The following is a 13,910-nucleotide window of genomic DNA, read 5'->3' on the forward strand; positions in this document are numbered from 1 at the left end:
TTTTTGAAAACAAGGAGTGCGACCCATGCCCTCTTTGGTCTTGCAGACGCTGGGTACGTGCCAGTTGACCTTTGCCCACAGGACGCGAGCTCTTCAGTGCCTCCTCTCTTTGGCTGACAAGGAAACAGTAGAATCCCTCTTCAAAAAGCCCCTTGAGAAAGTGAAGTAAGTGGACTTTTAAATGTATTTATTGAAGTCACGTTGCCCCGTAGCCTCATGTACTTCACGACGTGCGTCACAGGTGCCGTCCTGAGAATGGCCACACGCACGCACGCATGGTGGTGGTCCCTCGGTGGGGGCGGGGGGCGCCATCAGCAAATTCCGTCACCTGCGTCTCTCGTGGCTCACTGCCCAGTTCGCTTCTCTACACCTGCACTACCTTCAAACTACCGTTATTTTTAACTTTCTTCATTCTAGCAGGTAGAATTTTTGAAATTGTTTTAAGCAATAGGGGACAGAGGGCTTTTTGAGAACATCCAAGCTCTCCCTTTGTGGAAGTTCCTGGAGTGGCCGCAGACGCCAGTCCTTGCCCTGAATGTCCTTGACCTCGTAGCAGAGGGCAGACCTTGGAGAAGAGCTTGTTGGGCTCCTGTCTCGGAGACGCTGAGAAACTGAATGTTTTCTTCATCCTGCTCAAACTGCTTTCTCTCTAACGTTACCTCTGGTGAATGTATTCTGAAGCCAAAGAGAGAGCCCTGGAAACGCACTGCCTCGCGTCCCACCTGGTGCTTTTGCTCTCCCTGGGAATGTGGCCCTTGAGAACGATCCCCCACCTACCTGTTTTCCAGATCGTACATGAAATGTATAACTTTCCTGGCATCCTTTGAGGCTTTGAACATCCCCATCACATATGAATTATTTTGCAACAGTCCTAAGGAAGGAATGATTAAGGGTCTGTGGAAGAACCACAGCCACGAACCCATGGTAAGTGCCGGGTCGCCCCCATCTGCACAGCGTCCTCACTCAGTCGCCTGGAAGACAGACGCAGAGACGCTCTTCTGCCTCTGAGACCTTCCCTGCCCCATCTGCCAGGTGTCAGTGCAACCTGGGAGCGCCCTTGCACTCCCCCCTAAAGCCCACGGCCTAAAGCACCCCTCCCGAGAGAGAGCCATACCTTCCCAAGGCCTGTCTGCCCAATCCCCCAACCCAGCTTCCCTTTGGGAATTCAGACTCTGAGGCAGTTGGAGCCCAGGGAAGGAAGGGCTTGGGCTCTGCAGGCAAACAGTTCTTGGACAGAAGGAAGAAAGGGGGGCAGGAGCCTGACGTAATATTGGTGATCCATGACAGCAAGAAAGAAAAAGAATAATCTTAACCTCTTTTTGCCCCTTTTTCTTAGAAAGTTGGGGGTGTTGACAGCGCCTGGGCAGCCGCATACTGAGATGATAAGTTTGTGAGGAAGCTGCCCCACCTTTTCCCAAGGTGGTTTGATTTCCTGGTGTCTTGAAGCAGTGTTATTTTTGTCTCCGATAGGCGGTAAGGTTGGTGACGGAACTTTGTCTGGAATACAAGATCTTTGACCTGCAGCTTTGGAACGGACTCTTGCAAAAACTTCTTGGCTTTAATATGGTGAGTGAGACTCGGCGTCCTCACGAGCCAGCAGTGGGGCCCAACGCCTTGGCCCAGCTGCTCCACCCACCCCAGCTCATCCCAATCATCAGGCAGGGGTTTGTAATTGTGATTGTGCCGCCAGCATAAAGAACTTGGTGGTGGACCAAAGAACGTGCAGGCTTAATATTTCATCTCGAAATTTTCCATTTTGGTGGTCCCCAAAACCTTTGTTTTACCTGTTTTACAGATTCCTTACCTAAGGAAAGTTTTAACAACCATTTCCAGTGTCCATTCTCTGTGGCAGGTAAGTGGTATTTTAAAATTCAGCTTGTTAGAATTTCACCTTTGTACTCAGCGGCCTTGTGTCTGCTGGGCACATGGGGGAGAACAGAACCATCTGCTGCAGGAGGGGGTTCCCTTAATGTGTGCCTGGGCCCGCAGCACTCACCCAGGCATAGCCTCCTCCAGGACCTTCCTGTCCCCAGTTCTCTGGGCTCAAGAGTCACATCTCATTTACGCGCTTCAGACACTTGTTCTACTGAAATGTCTGCCAGTGTAATTCTCTAACACACATCCGACTGCCCGTCTTAACTTTAAAGTCAGAGACCGAATCTTACTCTTTTCTAAATACCCAAGTTGTGTGCCCACATAGCCATTATAATATAATATATAGAGAAATCTCTAACTTGCTCTTAGTTTATTAAATTAAAACATTCTAGAAAATATGCCAGCTAAAACTAGGACATTCTCCTTTACTGTTCCCCTTGATAATTATCTCTGGGAGGTAAAAGCTGTTTACAATTTCATATTTTTTTCCTAGAGCTTTCCTGTTAGTATAAAAATATGCGCGTGTGTATCAATACATTTTGCACATGTAAATGCAATCACATAATGTCAGCTGTGAGCACAGGGCGTTAAAGAACATTCAGTGTCCCGGCCGTGAGCTCTCCTGTGTGTTTCCCTCCCCAGGTTCCCTACTTCAGCAAGGCCTGGCAGCGCGTGGTGCAGATACCACTTCTCTCAGGTAGGCGCCTCCTCCAAGCGCTGGCCGTAGCATTTAATAGGTGTGTGCGTGCGGCTGTGTCACTGTTGTCTCTTATTTTCAGCCTCATGTCCCTTAAGCCCCAGTCAATTGTCAGAGTGTTGCGAGAGTCTCATCGCTGTGCTGGAGTAAGTAAAGTACTTGCTTTCCTGCCACAGAAATTCATCGTGTTGTTGATCCAACCCCTTTCTAATAAGCATCCCATTCGAAGCAGTTCCTTCTCCTGGGGAAGTCAGGCATCCACTTCTAAGAAAGCATCTGTTGTTTCACAATGTCTGTTTTCCACATGCAGCTAACTGGTCTAAAGTCAGTCCCCAGTTTCAGTGTCAGAACAGGGTATCTCGTGTGAGTGTCCCCAGTCAGGTAGTGTTGTCTCATAAATTCTGAGTCTTCTTTTTAGACACATGTAGGCGTTTAGATGTGATCTCAGCCACCCCCAGTAACTGATGTACCTGGGAAGAGACTCTCATTCATTGGAGAAGCTCTAAAAGACTAGTGGGGGTGACGCTCCAGCACTTTCGTGTGGTAAATGAGCGAAAGCACAGATGGGTGATCCCTGGGAGAGGTGGACAGGCCAGTGGAGTCTGGGGCGTCTGACGGGCTGTTAACCATGGCTATGCTCTCTCGAAGGTGTCCGGTCTCCGGCGACCTCGACATGGTTGGCGTTGCCAGGCTGTATGCCCAGCTGGGGCTGCCAGCCTTCGCGGTCGCCTGCCTGATGCTCATGCCCCACTCGGAGAGGAGACACCAGCAAATTAAGGTGGCCGCAAAGCGTTCCTCTGGGGCTGCCGTAGAAACAGGGGCCTCGCCTGGCACGTACCTTGCCATAAGTGGCCTTTTTCCTTCACCAGGCAGAAGAACCTGAGCCCGTCAGGGCCGGGGCGTCATGGGTGTGGGGTTGAGTGGGAACTAAGGCCGAAAACCAGATTCAGGAAGTCTGAGGGGAGCCTTGAGAGGGGTGTGGCCTTGTTCTCTACCAGTGGAGACAGTGGCTTTTCTAACAAGAGTAGAGCATTTTAGAAGGCATGACCCATGTAGGCTTGGTCCAGAGGAGGGAGGAGGCAAGAAGGGACACCTCGGGATAGGGTTCCATGCCCCTGCACGCACAGGTAACCTGTGGACAGGCCAGGAAAGCTCCATGGGGTTAGCCCCCAGAGAGGGTGGTGGCAATGAACAGGAGCTTGGTGGTGAAAACTACGAGGAGGAAGGCGGTGGCCTGACTTAGCGACTGGGTGTGGGCGATGGAAGAGGGAAGAGCTGGCATCCATGTGTGGGTGCCTCAGCATTTCAAGGACAGAACTTTTTAAAATAACTTGCATTCCCTTTATAATCTAGAACACACAGAACAAAGCATTTGGGGAGGTTCCTGTCATTTCCCCACAGGTAGACAGGCCAGTCGGCAGCTGCACCAATGAGGGAGTATCTTTTTTATGGGTCCTTTGGTCTATTCACTGCATTTTTTTCCCAAGCCATCTGTGTTTGACTTTTGTCTTTCTTGACTTATTCATCAACTTATCTGCTGATGTTTCTCAAGGTTTAGTATTTAAATAGATTCCTTTTGGCACTTAAAATGACAGAATGCTTGCTAAACAGCTCTCGCTGGAGGGATAGATATTTATAAAAAAATGCTTTTTCCTTATTTCAGTCTCTTGTCATTGAGAGGGGGATTTTTTTTCCTATAATGGAAATTCTTTAAGATAGTTCAGATTTGAAAATGAAAACTTTCCAGATTTCCATAATTACCAGTAATTATGCTTTTTCATTAATTATGTTTTATTTTTTTTCTCTAGAACTTTCTGGGCTCATGCGATCCTCAGATCATTTTACAACAGTTAGAAGAGCACATGAATACTGGCCAGTTAGCAGGATTTTCACATCAAGTAAGAGGCAATTTCTCTCCATTTTGCTATGAAAAATTTGATATTAGAAAATAGTAATTGTCCCTAAAACCAAGATTAAGCTAAAAACTCTTTATTAATATCTAAATTGCTTTCATTAAAACATCAGTAAATTGTCTTTGTAGCCTTAGATGCTTGTAATTGTAAACATAAATTTATGTTCCTCATAAAAGACCCCAAAGTGCTTAACAGTACTTAATTGCTGTCCATAAACTACTGAATTGGGCCAAGGTTGGGGGGTCCACCCCTCACACGCCACCCCATCCCCACCCTCCCATCTCGAGCAAAAGGGAGGCCTAGTCACCATGCAGTGATAATTTAACTTCTAATATCAGAAATGTTTCTTTATTAAATAAGGACTTGAAATTGAACCCATTTGACTGACGAAACCTGTCTTTCTATAGATTAGAAGTCTGGTTCTGAATGATATCATAAATAAAAAGGAGTTTGGAATTTTGGCCAAGACAAAATATTTTTCGGTGTTGAAATCACACATGGTGAATTCCAGCAGCGTCGCTGACCTAGTGAACTATTTGGCAAATGACTTAAGGTAAGTTAATCAAAAGCAAAACAAAACAAAAAAAACCTTACTCTAGAATTTCATAAACCTTTGTCTCTATTTTTTTGGAGGACAATATCAAACAATTGTCAGGGTATTGGCTTATGATTAAAGATTCTGAGTGTTTAGCAGTAGCCTTACTGCACATCCTCAGAGGTGAGCTGTCTTGTAACCCCCACTCCTTGGAACATGAACCTAGAACCATACAATTAAACAGGTCGTCTGCACCCCAAAAAAGGTGCCTTCACAGTCATGCTAAGTTACAAACTTTATTCCTGAGATAGGCACTTGCTCAGAGAATTGATGACTTGGTGGAACATAATTTTTGCTGAGCCTGGTTATTGAACGGTCCAGCACACAAAAGTTCAAAAACAGTAAGCTGCTTGGGCTGGGCTGGGGACGGAGATGGGAGGTGAAAAGGAGAAGGAAGAAGTGGGCAAGCTCAGTCCACACTGAGATGTGAGCGGCTGCTCCTGACGTTTGGTGTGACTGCCTGGTGGCCTGGGAGACGCCCCCACAGCCTCGCCAAGGATCCCTCTGCTCCCCCACCACCTGTGACCGAGCATAATCCCAAGCCATCTGGTTTGTGAACAAGTGGTATTTGTTGAGGTACAATAAAACTCACGTTTCAGGTGTGCAATTGGGTACGTTTTGACTGACGTATAACCTGTGAAGGCATCACAGTCCAGATAATGAGCACATTTATCACCCCCAAAAGCTTTCTCGTGCCCCTCTTTTTCTGTCCGTAGTTTGGAGGAAGCATCTGCCTTTATCACCGAGTACTCAAAGCATCACGGGAAGCTGATACCACCTGACTCTGTTCCCTGTGAGGTTCTGAAGGTAAAGGCAGCATGTTTACTCAGTGTTCTGGGGAGCAATGTGCTTTTTATGCATGATTGTGTATGCTTTCTTGTTTTGCTTTTTGCATATGAGAGTCCAAGACCAGAAATCAGGAGGCCTTGCCTCCTCTCCGCCAGCAGCAGGGTCTCCCTGGCCAGGCCTGAGTGCGCCGCAAGGCCTTGCGTGGTCTCTGGGTGCTCCCAGCATTCGGAGTCCTCAGAGAGTCTTGTTCATGTTGAAGCAAGTGAAAAGCTGAATTTTAAAAGGCATTGGTTAATGTTGTGCTTGGGTATTAGTTGCTTTTATTTATTTTTTAATTACTGTAGTCATTTGTCTTTAATTACCATATATACACACACACACATACATACATACATACATACATACATACATACATACATATATGGAAGGAAGAAAACCCCAGCTAATCTGCTGAAATCTCACTGCCTGTAGGTGGGGTCAGTGTTCACACTTTGTCATATTTTCTGCACATAAATTACTTTTCGGAACTTAAATATAAGGTAATTCTTTCACCTTGATGGTGGATTGGTAGTCTCAACAGACCTCAGTGGTGGTGTTTATGCTGCTGGTCCCGATCACGCATGTTAAAATGAATTCACACTGTGTAGGCGTCTCCTTTGAACTTCAGTTGTTACTTGCAGTCTGTTTTGCTCTATGATATGACATTACTTTTTTGGGAAAAGGGAGAATATTGATTCAGGAGACAAATTATAGCCTTTAAAATGTTTTACTGTAGTCATTTCTGTCTAAAATGTCCAAAGGGCCTCCCTGGTAGCCTAGGGGTCAAGTCTCAGGCTATCACTACAATGGCAGGAGTTCAATCCCCAGCCGGGGAGCTACCCACATGGTTCAGCAGACCTCTCCTGCCTCCCCACTGCTCCCCTCAGTAGTGTATTTCAGTAGATCTGCCTGTTCTGCTCCCTACTGTCTCTGGTGAATCCTTTCACACACTCACACCCCCCACCTCCGCACCTCTGGCCTACACCCCAGTTCTATGCAAAAATAAATAAAATCTTTAAATAAAATGCCAAATAATTTTCTATGTGGATTTTTAGCAATACAGTTAAGTTCTGTAGTTGACCTGACTGTTCTCTACTTAAAAAGCTAAATGGCACTCATTAAAAAAATGCATCTGTGTTTTTTCCCATTTAGATGTTTCTTAATGGGTCATTGTAAATCATCAAACCTTTATTCAAGAAGAACAAGAAGTTTGCAGTCTGCTATTAACTGACCATGTTTATTAAGCTTTTTAAATTGTGTGAGCTACAAGTTACAGCTGTCAGCCAACCAATAATGAAGATTCTTTATAGCAGCACAATGATGCCATAAAGAACTCATTTCTGAATTAGTAAATCTTTGCCTGTTACTTGTATCATGTAGCGAGGCTGTCGATTTTCTACCGCAAATATGAAGGAAGCAACATGCAAAAATATTTTGTGCCACTCCCACAAGAAAAACAACCTATTTCGTTCACATATGCAAGTAAGAACATCAGCCTTTTAAATGTATTCCAAGGACTGTGTATATAATTTTTGCTGCAGGATGTACCACTCAGTGGCCAGCCAAAAAAAGAGAAACCACTCTAGGTATTTCAGGCCAGAAAGATTTAATGGTAGGCATTGGTTACAAAGGTGTTAAAAGGCCTGAAGTCATTAGAGAGATGGGGGGGGGGTGCAGTGGGGGCACCAAAAGCCCAAGGGGACAGGGCTTGTTAGCTGCTGATCAGGAAGCTGCTAGTCCTAACCCTCAGTTGGAGCCCTGAACCCTTGTTGGCCAGAGCTGTTGGAGCTGCCCTGCCACCAGAAATGCTGAGCACCCCCACCAACACTGCTGAAAACTTAGTTCGCTGCCACCCCATTGCCCTCTTCACCTCAGCTCCCTCGGCCTCTGCCAGGCCACCGCCTTTGTCCCACCTCCTCAGTCTTATGCCACTGACGAGAAATGACAGCTCCCTCTTACCAACATTTACCATCTTCCATTATGCTTGTGACTAACAAGAATAAACTGAATCTGTTAAAGCTCGATTTCATTTTCCTTTATTTGCCAGTTGAGAAAAAGTGTTTCTATACAGAAAATGCAGGGTAGCTTTGTGATTAAAAACATGGGTTTTACACTCTGTGACACAAACTTCAGAAACACCTTTGAGGAGTCTTCTCCAGAAGCAAGGAAAACCAAGGAGATAAACAGCTGGGGCCACATCAGGCTAAAGGCTTCTGCACAGCAAGAAAGAATAACCAGGATGAAGAGAGGTCCTGCTGAATGGGAGAAAATATTTGTGCACCACGTGATGGATAAGGGACTGATATCAAAGATCTATAAGAGCTCACACAACTCAACAAAAACCAAGCAAACAGCCCAATCAAGAAATGGGCAAAAGAACTAAAGACGCGCCGGTTTGATCCCCGGCTGCTCCCCGGCCACCAGAGGAGGGTCCCACATGGCGCGCAGACCTCTCCTGCCGCCCGCTGCTCCCCTCAGCAGTGTCCTTCGGTCCTTCTGCCTGCTCTGCTCCCCGCTCTGGCTCTGGTGAATTCTCTCACCCTCCCGCGCTTCTGACTGTACCCAGTGCTTGTATAAATAAATAAATAAATCTTTAAAAAAAAACAAAAACAAAGAAGAAGTGCAAATGGCCAACAGGCATATGAAAAAATATTCAGCATCACTAATTATCAGGGAAATTCAAATCAAAACCACAATGAGATACCATCTCACTCCAGTGAGAATATCCCACATTAAAAAAAATACTAGAGGGCCTCCCCGGTGGCGCAGCAGGTTGAGCGCTGTGAAGCTCCCGGCAGCCTCAAGGTTCGCTCCCGGCCGGCTGGTGAGGGTCCTACGTGGAGCAGCAGACCTCTCCTGTCGCGCCCACTGCTCCCCTCAGCCGTGTATTTCGGTCATCCACCTGTTCTGCTCTCGGCTGCGTCTGTGGTGAATCCTCTCAGCCTCCTGCACCTCTGGCCTGTACCCCAGCTCTTGTATAAAAATAAATAAATCTTTAAATAAATAAAGCTAGAAACAATAAATGCTTATGAGGATTTGGAGAGAAAGGAGCCTCTTATGCTGCTGATGGGAATGCAAACTGGTCCAGCCACTCTGGAAAGCTATGTGGAGGGCCCTCAAACTGCTAAAAATGGATCTACTGTATGACCCAGAGATTTCCACCCAAAGGACACAAAAACATTCATTCAAAAGGAAACCTGCACTTCTATGTTCATTCCAGCACTATTTACAACAGCCAAGACATGGAATCAACTTAAATGCCCAAAAATAGGTGAATGGATCAGGAAGATGTGGTCTCTATACACAATAGAACACTACTCAGGCAGCAAAAAAGACAAACTCATGCCATTTGCAGCCACATGGATGGAGCTGGAAGGGATTGTGCTCAGTGAAATGTCACAAGGAAAAAGAAAAATAGCGGCTGATTCCCCTTAAGAGGCGGAATATAGAGAAACCAAACAAAGTTCAAGAAAAAGAACCTGCAAGCTAACCTCAGAGCAGGCATACAGCCGGGTAGGGGAGGGAGGGGCATCAGAACGGGAGGGACGCGCGCAAGGGACAGTGGTGATGGCTCACAGGGGCTGTGGTGGTGGGAGAGCTGGGGGGGGCTACAGTGATGTAAGGGGGAAAAAGACCAACATGGGTTTTCGAGTAGAACAAGCCTGGAGGTTAATCCTGGCACTCATGTCTTGACCTTATGTGACTGCTCGAGGCCTTTCTCCTGCTCACTCTCGCTCTCCCCATCTGGTCGCCTCAGTTCTGCAGCCAGGTTTCAAGAGTTTGGTTTGGTTTAATTTCATCTTTTCCTTGCTTTGTTTCTCCATATTCCACATGCGTGAAATCACCCTGTATTTGCCTTTCTCCTCCAGACTTCACGTACATCATCCCCTCCAGTTCGGTCCATGTTGTCAAGAATGGCAAGATTTCCTGTGTTCTGTGAGCTGAGTGGCATTCCATTGTGTGTCCAGACCACGGCCACTCATCTGTTCCTGAGCACTTAGGCTATTTTGGTATCTTGGCTGTTGTAAGTAGTGCTGCAGCGAACACAGAAGAGCGTGTAACCCCTCAAATTAGTGGTTTTGCATTCTTTGGATAAATATCTAGGCGTGTAGTTGCTGGATCATACAGTGGGTGTGTCTTTCATACTTTTGAGACGCCTCCATGCTGCTCTCCATACGGGCTGCACCAGGCCACATTCCCACTGACAGGTCTCCCTTTGCTCTACAATCTTGGCAGCAGATTCCTTCGCACGGGAGGGAGCCTGTGAAGGCTGCTTTGCTCTCCTGCCTGCCAGCCCAGGGATGCGGTCCCCGGAAGATGTTACGTGTCTATACATTTGGAATTATTTCCTTAAGATACATGTAAAGGAATGGATTTGCCAGTAATAGGGAATGAAGAACATCTTGAATGCTCAAATACAAGATGCATTTCAAATCTTCACATCCCCATTCCTGCCAGCTCAGTGACGGTCTGCTGTCCTGCCTTCGCTCCAGCATCGAGAACCCAAAAATTATATAAAACAAGCCAAAAAAACCCACCAAAACCCAACGTCGAGCAGCCTTACTTTTAAAGCCTTCCTGTTGATTTGATAAGTGAAAATGGTGATCTCACTCTTCATGCTTGTATTTCTTTCACAAAGTCAGGCTACGGCTGGAATTACCGGTAGGGCCGGCTCTTGTGTTCTTGGGCCTGAATGTGCAAGGAATGCAGGGGCCAAAGGGGGGCGCTAGAACGTAACAAATGGGGATGAATCTGCGCGCTGGAGGGACTCCCACTAAATTGACCTGGAGTTCTTTTAACTCCGGTGTCTGTTCAGAGTAAAATTCTGATAGGTGAAAGTTTAGTTTTTGGTACGCCAGAGAAGCACTTTCTGGGAACATAAATATGTGAACTTGTCTTAAGGTGTTAGACAATTACCCAGGATCCTTCTGGCTGGTATATTTTATGTACTTTATTTTAATTGTAGCCCTTCCTCATGCCGTCCCTGAGAGAGAACAAGCCGCCTCCCGCCTTCCGCTAGCTCTCCTTTCACTGAGCATAACCCCGGCTCGCCAGCTGAGATGCTCTGACGACACCCTTGTTGAACTTGAAACCGGGCCCACCCCAGGAAGATGAATTAGAAAAAGGTTCTCCTTTCCCTAGATCTAATATAAACAGGCACCCCCAGAGGAGGGTCCCCATTTCAAAAAAGCACTAGCCGGTTACAGCCGAGTGCGACCTGCTGGTCCACACCATGACTTAGAAGGTCCCGCAGAACCCGCCCTCCCTACCTTCCTACCCGGTGCCCTTTCTCCAACCAGCCTTTCCTGGCCAGCCAGGTAGTTACCACCCAGCCCCAGTCACTTGTTAGCAGATTAGCACATCCTCCGCCTCCTCCTGCACGAAGTAGTCTTGGTTGACTTGTTCACTCTCTCACTATTCATCCTTCATCCTCAGACCCGAGGACAGTGCTCCTTGTGCACACTATTAATAAATATGTGTGAAATAAGTGAGTCTTAGCCAGCCGTGTTCAGAGGAAAAACGCCTTCCTTGGCACAACAATCATGTGAATAAGGGAAAAGGGAAGTTAGCAGCATCTAAGTTAAAGCTCTATTTTGTCATTTGCATGACTCACATGCATGGTTTCATCATCTTTTGATTTGTTTTTGTTTTGTTTTTTATTTGTGTAGAACTCGGTCATAGGCCAGAGGTGCAGGGAATGAGAGGATTCACCAGAGAGAACAGGCAGATTGAAATCCACTGCTGAGGGGAGCAGCAGGGAGACAGGAGAGGTCTGCTGTGTCATGTGGGTAGCTCCCCAGCTGGGGGTCAAACTCAGGCCATAGAGGTGATAGCACTGAGACTTAACCCATAGGCCACCAGGGAGGTCATGACTTGATTTGGATGAGGAGGCTAACTCATACCTCTACTTGGAGTAGAGATTTCAGCTGGTGGGGGGCTCTTTGCAGTTCTAGGGATGGAAAACCTCTGACGAGATGTGGGATGTTCCGTCTAATTTTCAGTGTTTCTTCTGGGGTTCAGAGAGTTGGAATCCATTGGGTCCCTCCTGGGGTAGTTTTTGACAGCTATCCTTGAGCAAGACAGTAAGACGGCATCCTTCTGGCGAGCACGTCTATCCAGATGGGAGTGGCCAGGTGAGTATATAGCTTGCTTGGAATAAAGAGTGGGTTCTTTTTCGTTGCTGGTGTCCTAGGTGGACAGACCAGTGGCCCCCCAACTTTTTATTGCATTCCCTCAGATGAACTTTTGGGTGCATTCTCCCAATATATATGCCTTCAGTCAAAATTGTAGAAAGAAGAAATGAAAAGTCAAAATTCTAATCTTCCCGTGCCCTGCGGGTGGTCCTGTGCATGCTTCTCCTTACAATACTCTGAATGTTGAGGTATAATTTGCATATGATACAACACACAAATCTTAAGTGTGAAGCTGGAGTCCTTTTTACATATTATACATCTGTATAATCCTACCCAGTGGAGCTGGAAGGGATGATGCTCAGAGAAATCAGAAGGAAAAACAAAACTATCAGAATGGTCTTACTTACAGGTGGAATGCAGGGCAAGCGAACAAAGGATCAGGAAAAAGATAAAACTTTTTACAGGCAAACCACAGGGGATCCAGCAGGGGAGGGGTTGGGAGAAGGGTCAAAAAAGGACTAAAGGGCACAAGGGACTGAGGTCATGGTTCACAAGTGCTATGGTGGTGAAACTCTGGAAAGCAGGCTGGATATCCCACATTTCATCAGACTAGGTTTTCCATCCCTAGAGCTGGAGGGACAGCACCCCACCAATTGAAATCTACTCGAGTCAAAGGCATGATTTAGCCACCTCATCCAAATCAAGAGATGATGAAATCATGCCTGCGAGTCATGGAAGTGACAAATAGTGAGTGCCTTTGCTTATTTATTTAGTTGGAACTTTCTATACAAGAACTAATGTAGAATATTCCCTCGAGCCTGAATCTTGACCATTATGAGACTCGATACCTCTATGTTATTTTGTGTAACATTCACAGTAGTACTTAATTCTTTCCATTGTTGTGAGTATTCCATTGTATTACTCTACCTTAATTTAGCCATTCTACTTTGACAGATGTCTGAGTTATAACCAGTCTTTAACAGCTATGAACAGTCTCGTCCATGTCTTTTGGTGACATGGCACTCGTTTGTGTTGATGCATTTCCAGGATTGGAAATGCCCTCGCACATACTGGCAAACTTTTCCCAAGTGGCTGCACCACTCTTTACTCCCACCAGCTGTGTACTTTCTCCACACCCTTGACAACACTTGGAACTGTCAGTTCTTTCGATGTTAGTGTTTCTGTTGAGAGCCCTGACAACACTTTGAAGAGAAAAATACAAGAACAAAAATCTTGCTTTGTCCTTCATTCTCCCCTTTTCCCACTTGAGATTTTTGGATGAGTTGAACCCACAGTGCACCTGCCCATGTCAGAGTCCAGCACCCATCACCTGGTCATATGTGTCCAGCTCATCACATATGACCTCAGTGGGGAATACACAGGAAGAGTCTAAACAATTCACAGCAGCTAAGTCTTACCGTACACTTTTCAAACAATTAGAGAAATGCACAGTGGATTATTTTTCCAGGCACTTTTACATTTTCTTTTTTTTTTCTTTTTTTACAGATTTATTTATTTATGCATACAAGAGCCAGGGCACAGGCCAGAGATGCAGGGGGTGAGAGGACTCACGAGAGACAGAACAGGGAACAGAACAGTCAGAATGACTGAAACACACTGCTGAAGGGAGCAGCGGGCGAGACAGGAGAGGTCTGCTGCGCCATGTGGGCTGCTCCCTGGCTGGCTGGGCTGCGTACTGATGGGGACCGCTTCATAGTGTGGTGCTTAACCCCTTGCACCACCAAGGAGGCCCCACTTTTACATTTTCAAAAGCAATAGGAAATAAGAAAAACCAGGGCTGGACTTTTTCAACAGGGAATAAGTCAATTTCTAGAGCAATTTTTCCTTTCTCTGAACTCTTCCTCCAG

The 13,910-nt window shown here is 46.3% G+C and overlaps 1 protein-coding gene across 4 annotated transcripts in view; it reads left to right on the forward strand.

Moving 5' to 3' along the window:
* KNTC1 (kinetochore associated 1) overlaps nt 1–10,208 on the forward strand; it is a 67,797-nt gene extending 57,589 nt beyond the window's left edge. For 3 of the 4 annotated variants that reach the window (XM_054695387.1, XM_054695386.1, XM_054695388.1), the window contains exons 54-64: nt 47–165; nt 789–924; nt 1,471–1,566; nt 1,796–1,852; nt 2,518–2,572; nt 2,655–2,718; nt 3,221–3,350; nt 4,381–4,470; nt 4,893–5,038; nt 5,797–5,887; nt 9,778–10,208. In XM_054695387.1, coding sequence (XP_054551362.1) covers nt 47–165; nt 789–924; nt 1,471–1,566; nt 1,796–1,852; nt 2,518–2,572; nt 2,655–2,718; nt 3,221–3,350; nt 4,381–4,470; nt 4,893–5,038; nt 5,797–5,887; nt 9,778–9,909 — 1,116 coding nt within the window. In that variant the 3' untranslated portion in view covers nt 9,910–10,208. Of the gene's footprint in view, nt 1–46; nt 166–788; nt 925–1,470; nt 1,567–1,795; nt 1,853–2,517; nt 2,573–2,654; nt 2,719–3,220; nt 3,351–4,380; nt 4,471–4,892; nt 5,039–5,796; nt 5,888–7,060; nt 8,350–9,777 lie in introns of those variants that run through there. The other variant, XM_037511246.2, reaches the window with a different exon arrangement.
* Nucleotides 10,209–13,910: the final 3,702 nt, after the last annotated feature.

This window comes from Talpa occidentalis, unplaced genomic scaffold (genome assembly GCF_014898055.3).
Source record: "Talpa occidentalis isolate TD23 unplaced genomic scaffold, MPIMG_talOcc4v2.1 talOcc4.14, whole genome shotgun sequence".
In the NCBI taxonomy this organism is placed as follows: Eukaryota; Metazoa; Chordata; class Mammalia; order Eulipotyphla; family Talpidae; genus Talpa; species Talpa occidentalis.